Source organism: Bufo bufo, chromosome 5 (genome assembly GCF_905171765.1).
Source record: "Bufo bufo chromosome 5, aBufBuf1.1, whole genome shotgun sequence".
NCBI lineage: Eukaryota > Metazoa > Chordata > Amphibia > Anura > Bufonidae > Bufo > Bufo bufo.
The window spans coordinates 515,647,681-515,654,874 of record NC_053393.1 but is presented as its reverse complement, the minus strand read 5'-3'; the positions used below and the strand labels follow the sequence as shown (position 1 = coordinate 515,654,874).

The following is a 7,194-nucleotide window of genomic DNA, read 5'->3' as shown; positions in this document are numbered from 1 at the left end:
CAATGCCTAAAACGGACAAGAATAGGATGTATTATATTTTTTTTTTGCGGGGCTACAGAACGGACATACGGATGTGCTGTCCGCATTTTTTGCGGACCCATTGAAATAAATGGGTCTGCATCCTAAAGGAACGGACATGGAAACAAAATACGAGAGGCCTTATGGGAAGGAGTTTCCAAAATAGATAACGCATTTATGGTCAATGAGAATGGGGGTCCTGTTTCCCTGTGTGAATGTTGCTGTAGGTCGGGTATCTGCGCTGCGGCTCCATTCATCCTCGATGGGACAGCCGGAGATAGCCGAGTCTTACTTCCATCCTAAGGCTGACAACCTGTGCGGTATCCAGTCTAGGCAGAGGATTTTATTCTGTACGGCAGACAGACAGTTTTTAACCGGAATATCACTTTAAAGGGGTTCTGCACTTTCATTTAACTGATGATCTATCCTCTGGATAGATCATCAGCTTCTGATCGGCGGGGGTCCGACACCCGGGATCCCCACCGATCAGCTGTTTGAGAAGGCAGCGGGCGCTCCAGTAGCGCCGCGGCCTTCTCACTGTATACTGCCGGCCCAGTGACGTCACGACTAGTATCACTGGCCTGGGCGCGGCTAAGCTCTGTTCACTTGAATGGAGCTTAGCCCCGCCCAGTTGATACTAGTCGTGACGTCAGTGGGCCGGCAGTAAACAGTGAGAAGCTGATGATCTATCCAGAGGATAGATCATCAGCTAAATAAAAGTACAGAACCCCTTTAACTTAAATAGGTCTAATATTCGGGGCCGATTAATTTCTTAAATGGGTTGTCTCACCTGAGACATTGGTGGCATATCGCTAGGATATGCCATCAATGTCAGATAGGTGCGAGTTTTACTTCTGGGACCCGCACCTATCTTTAGAATGGGGGCCCCTAAAGAACGAGAGTGAACCATGCAAGCGCGGCCACCATCCATTCACTTTTATGGAAGTTCTGAAAACAGAGTGGGACCTGCACTTATCTGACATTGGTGGCATATCCTAGCAATATGCCACCAATGACTCAGATGACACAACCCCTTAAATACCTTGTTATAGTAGTCAGGGCTCCATTTTTCTGATACCATATCTACTGCTTAAAATACAAAAATTATGGCAACCTGCATCTACCACTAGGTGGAGCTTAGGAGATTCCTGCATACTGTTTATACACTGAACTTAATAATAAGAGTGTATGCAGTAAGCGTCCTGAGCTCCCTCTAGTGGTGGCTGCAGGTGGCCAGAATTGTGACATCACTTCATTCTATGGCTAGGCAGAGGACTGGGAGCCTGGTATGAGAGGAGCTCCAACCACTAGAAAGATATATCATGAAATGAATCAGCACTGAACGTTGAACCTAAAAACATGATTTACGTTAAACTAACAAAAAAAGCCATTTTATAGGCAGTGGCTGTTGTAGTTGCTCTTGGATGATCTGTAGTATTATTCCATTCACAGGCAGTACGAGGACAGAGATTTACGCGGCAATGTAAACAGTGTATATATGTTAAAAACGGAATTAAGCTTTGTCCTTGACAAATCCCTTGGACACGTTTTACTAATGTGCACAGAAATAACCCGGGCCCTATAAAGCCCCGGTAATTCCTTTAACCTGCGGACTGCGGAATGAACAGCTGGCAGACTGTCTGCTTCTATGGCAACAGAGATATTAATTTGCTGTCATGGCAACACGGAGACAGCGAGGAATCCGCCACCTGAAGAATGCATCGCTTCATCGACGCGGCATACAGTCACAAACACCCCCAAAAAAAAAAGAAAGAAGAAAATATTAATAAATTAACTATTTTTAATAAATTTTGCAATAAAGAACCCGATGGTGTCCGTGTTGGCTAGCAGAGTCTGCTCCTTATCTTCACAAGTCCCATCATTGATGTCGGAGTCACACAGCACTGCCAGGGACGGATCAAACCTCTGCAGGAGCTGCCGCTGGTCAGGGGACAGTCCTGCGCCGGCCATACCTTCTCCTCCGATGTGCGGCTCCTGCACAAGATCATCAAGACAAGCAAGGCTTTCCATTACATTCATAGTAGGATGCATGGGTTCTGCAGAACCGTTCTGCCAGGTTCTTCCATTCCCTTACGATAAGCGGTTGCAGAGGTATCTGGCGGTCACTGATCTCCCAAGGCTCAGGTAAAAAAATGAAAATCCGACATCATACAGAACATGACGATCTCTTTCTAACAAAGCTAGAACCAGCCCTGCGCCTCCCATGGATCCAGAGATCTCCCCATTCACTGTTCAAGCTGTCAGATAAGTGGGGTGTGCCCTTTCTGCTTTAGCTCTCTCCCTATCATAGCTCAGGGGATGTGTCTTTTCTGTTGCAGCTCTCTCCCTGTAACCGCTTCTTATAAAAGACAGGGCTGGTGGCAGTTGAAGATTTAAACTGAGCGTGTGCGACCACCTCAGCGAGGTGGACAAGAAATAAGGGAAACCTGCACCTGAAGGCATCTGTGTTGGTCCCATGTTCGTATGCAAATGAGCCTACAGGAGCAATGGGGGTGTTACACCTAGAGGAGCTACTTTTTCTGCAACTGTGGCACCTGAACCTGACGTTGGTGGCAAATCCTAGCAACATCTACACCAGGGCTGGCCAACCTGCGGCTCTGCAGCTGTTGTAAAACTACAACTCCCAGCATGCCCAGACAGCCTACAGCTATCAGTCTACAGCATGGCATGGTGGGAATTGTAGTTTTACAACAGCTGGAGAGCCGCAGGTTGGCCAGCCCTGATCTACACCATTGCAAGGCATATCCTAAATCATTCCTGCATGGGTCCCATCTGTTCCTCACCCCTTCCCTATGCATCCCTCTGTTCTTTTACACTCTGCTCACATCTGTGTTGGAGCATCGACCGATGGGACAAGAAGGATAGCTCTGTATACAGCACTATTTTTACAGTCAAAATGATGCTAACCATGACAGACGCCATTGTAAGTCCATCAGAATCTGGCAGTCCTTGCTGTATTTTTAAACACTTTGGAGTAAAAACTTTTTTTTTTTTTTTTTACGAATACAAAGTTGTGCTACCTGTGTTTGAAGCTGGAGGCAGGGGAAAGTCTTTAGGGCCCAGGCCACTTGTTCTTCATTTTCAGACAAAGTTATGGTGCATGTGCTATAAACCAGTGTACCACCAGGTTTTAACAATGAAACCGCCTGAAAAAAAAAAACATTCAAGGAATAAAAATTTGATACAGTGAAAGCAACTTTTTCCCATTTCTTTCAATTATGTGTGATTATATTAGTACTGAGTAAAAGTCCTCAAAGTACTTCAGCTTTATTATCGCGCAAGGGACGACGTCCTCCCCCGACACGCAAGGGACGACGTCCTCCCCCGACGCGCAAGGGGCGACGTCCTCCCCCGACGCGCAAGGGGCGACGTCCTCCCCCGACGCGCAAGGGACGACGTCCTCCCCCGACGCGCAAGGGACGACGTCCTCCCCCGACGCGCAAGGGACGACGTCCTCCCCCGACGCGCAAGGGACGACGTCCTCCCCCGACGCGCAAGGGACGACGTCCTCCCCCGACGCGCAGGGGCGACACCTCCAGCATAACTCCAGGGACGGCGTCCTCCCCCGACGCGCAAGGGACGGCGTCCTCCCCCGACGCGCAAGGGACGGCGTCCTCCCCCGACGCGCAAGGGACGGCGTCCTCCCCCGACGCGCAAGGGACGGCGTCCTCCCCCGACGCGCAAGGGACGGCGTCCTCCCCCGACGCGCAAGGGACGGCGTCCTCCCCCGACGCGCAAGGGACGGCGTCCTCCCCCGACGCGCAAGGGACGGCGTCCTCCCCCGACGCGCAAGGGACGGCGTCCTCCCCCGACGCGCAAGGGACGACGTCCTCCCCCGACGCGCAAGGGACGACGTCCTCCCCCGACGCGCAAGGGACGACGTCCTCCCCCGACGCGCAAGGGACGACGTCCTCCCCCGACGCGCAGGGGCGACACCTCCAGCATAACTCCAGGGACGGCGTCCTCCCCCGACGCGCAAGGGACGGCGTCCTCCCCCGACGCGCAAGGGACGGCGTCCTCCCCCGACGCGCAAGGGACGGCGTCCTCCCCCGACGCGCAAGGGACGGCGTCCTCCCCCGAAGCGCAAGGGACGACGTCCTCCCCCGACGCGCAAGGGACGACGTCCTCCCCCGACGCGCAAGGGACGACGTCCTCCCCCGACGCGCAGGGGCGACACCTCCAGCATAACTCCAGCTGTCTTAAGAATTTCTTATCAGATGCTAGATTACAGGGAGATATGCCTATATCTAATAATATCAGGGGTACTGGACCATCAGATGGACATCAGATAAACATGAACGGTGGCCACATGAAGATACTGACAGAAGCACAGGAGACGGCTCCAGCAGACATGAAGACTTACCGTGCTGAAGAGTTTCCTCTGCAGAGGTGGATAAGACGTTAGCTCCCTCAGTGATAAAGCACAGGCCATGTTAGGTCTCTGTCCCATTCCACTGCATGGGGCATCTAAAAGTACACGATCGAAGGACTCTGGGGGGAATGGAGGAGCCGTACCTAAAATGTAAATGTATCACACAGAAAAATTGTAAGACACTGAAGGGGAACTTTTATGGCTGTTTCACATAGGCGAGTCCATTGCGAGACGCACGCTCCGTGTGTGAGCGTGATCCTCCGTTCTGGACATGAAGGAAGGCACGGCATTATACTGATTTATAATGCTGTGTGCCTCTGCTAGACCTTACTGATACATGATTCCTGCAATAGACTCGCTCGTGTCTATAATGCTTGCTTGTGGAATACAGTGGGTGCCCAGAGCCTGTAGTACACCCGCTTACCTTGGCTACTGTCACTTGTGTCATGTGTCACCGCCTTGGTGCTGTTATAACAGTACGCCTGGACGCTATCGAGCATTAGCCCAGCCACATTCTGCTTTATCTTTTCCACTTTGTTGGCTATTTTGTCCATGGCAATGACTTCTCCCTAAGGAACAGAACCGCCATCTTTACCGGAATTACAACTAGTTGCATTTCTACATACAGAATCTTATAACCTGTTGTACCAAATCAGTCACTGCACTGTCTATATGCGCTAATAGTCGTCTGCCACTAAGTTCTTGTAAATGAAGGCATTATGGGGCCTGACCTGTAGAACATAGAGCAGCCAGGAATTGTGTGTGTAACATGGGTTTTTTGCTCGGCCTCCCTTGATGCCTGCAGAGTGGACAGGATATTCCCAATGTGCTACTACTGCTATGCTCAGCACTCTTAGGCCTCTTTCACACGACCGTTTTTTTTTTCCGTTTTGCGGGACGTTTTTTGCGTTCCGTATACGGTCCGTATACGGAACCATTCATTTCAATGGTTCAGCAAAAAAAAAAACGGAATGTGTTCCGTATGCATTCCGTTTCCGTATTTCCGTTGAAAGATAGAACATGTCCTATATTTGGCCGCAAATCACGTTCCGTGGCTCCATTAAAGTCTATGGGTCCGCAAAAAAACGGAATGCATACGGAAATGCATCCGTATGTCTTCCGTATCCGTTCCGTTTTTTGCGGAACCATCTATTGAAAATGTTATGCCCAGCCCAATTTTTTCTATGAAATTACTGTATACTGTATATGCCATACGGAAAAACGGAACGGAAAAACGGAACGGAAACAAAAAACAGAACAACGGATCAGTTTAAAACGGACCGCAAAACACTGAAAAAGCCATACTGTCGTGTGAAAGAGGCCTTAGTCATTAGGATTTCTCTCCATTACTCCTTCCCCCTCTTATAGCATGCAGACACACATACACTGAAGCTGCACCCCCCTCTTCCCTGTCTTCTATGTACTGATTTACGTTTCTTGGTGACTGAAGACGTTTCGGAACCTTTACAGAGAACATGAACAGAAGAAAACCGCTGAAAGGTGAAAAAAAGGCGCTGTTCTCTCCTAAAGAGATCCCGTATTTTTTACTTTATAAGACGCTCCTAGATTTAGAGGAGAAAAAAATATTTTTCATCAGACCCCCAATCTTCATCAGAACCCCCATATCAGATCTCAGATCAGACCCCCCCCCATATCAGACCTCAGATCAGACCAAAAGTTAATAAATGAACTTACCGCTCTGGATGGGGCCAACACTCTGCACCAGCTCTTCCGACACCCACCGCTCCCTGGTCATCTCCCAGCTTGCACTGCATTGTGACTCGACATTGCACAGCGTCAGGTTATAGTGCACTCACTACGCTGTACGCAGTCAGGACCATGAAGAGCGATGCGTGCAGAAGACCAGGAAGCGGTGAGTTCAGCCAGCCCTAGCAGTGGTGCAGTCACCGCTGCCTGCACCTACTGCATACTAGTCCATAATGGAAGCACTCACTAGTGTTTGCTTTACAAGACGCACTGCAATTTTTCCCCTCAAAAAAAGTGCGTCTTATAAAGCGAAAAACGCGGTATATTACAAAATGTAATGCATTCATGTGTACTATGCAGGATAACAGGCTGAACCTGATGGACGTATGTCTTTTTTTCAGCCTTACAAGCTATGTTACTATGGGATGGAGCAAAAAAATAAAATAAAAAACTGATAAAAGAGAGACTTATAGGCTAAAAGCAAAATTTCTTAAAATCATAAATCAGGATATGCTTGCAAATGGTTAACGGTCTCACCACAGCGGCTGAATACCGTACGCTTACCTCATTATCGGCCTGGCTGAGGAGACACGGCGTGGATGAAATGAGCTCAGCAAAACAATAACTGCACGCTGCGCTATCCAGTAAAATGTTAATTGCTGTTTTTCATAAGGATATAATCACCACAAATAAACTCCGCTAATTATTTAGTGTGCAGCTTTACCAAACCGCAGGGATCACGGGGACATGGAGGTATATTTAGACAGATGACTGCGTTAGTATGGGAACATTCTCCCTGATTTAGTCATTGTGTATGTAAATCAGTGAATACATTACCAGGGTATCCTCAGAGGAAACAGTCACCGCGGGGTTAAGAAGGGTCTATATTGCAAATACTGCAAAGGACACAATAAGCCTCCATCGGGACCCAGCAGACTGGAGGAGAGGAGGTCACAACCAGCTACAACTCCGCATCTCCATTAACCCTTTCAGCCCCGGGCGATTTTACATTTTTTTTTGCGGTTTTGTTTTTCACCCCATGCCTTCCCGAAGTCATAACCTTTTTATTTTTCTAT

The 7,194-nt window shown here is 49.0% G+C and overlaps 1 protein-coding gene across 2 annotated transcripts in view; it reads right to left on the bottom strand.

Annotated features, from left to right (window-relative positions):
- Positions 1-1,803: 1,803 nt before the first annotated feature.
- Positions 1,804-7,194, bottom strand: part of NSUN6 (NOP2/Sun RNA methyltransferase 6) — a 43,672-nt gene continuing 38,281 nt past the window's right edge. For both annotated transcript variants that reach the window (XM_040434488.1, XM_040434489.1), the window contains exons 9-12: positions 4,836-4,980; positions 4,403-4,554; positions 3,060-3,185; positions 1,804-2,013 (exon numbers count right to left, since the gene is read on the bottom strand). In XM_040434488.1, coding sequence (XP_040290422.1) covers positions 1,810-2,013; positions 3,060-3,185; positions 4,403-4,554; positions 4,836-4,980 — 627 coding nt within the window. In that variant the 3' untranslated portion in view covers positions 1,804-1,809. The remainder of the gene's footprint in view (positions 2,014-3,059; positions 3,186-4,402; positions 4,555-4,835; positions 4,981-7,194) is intronic.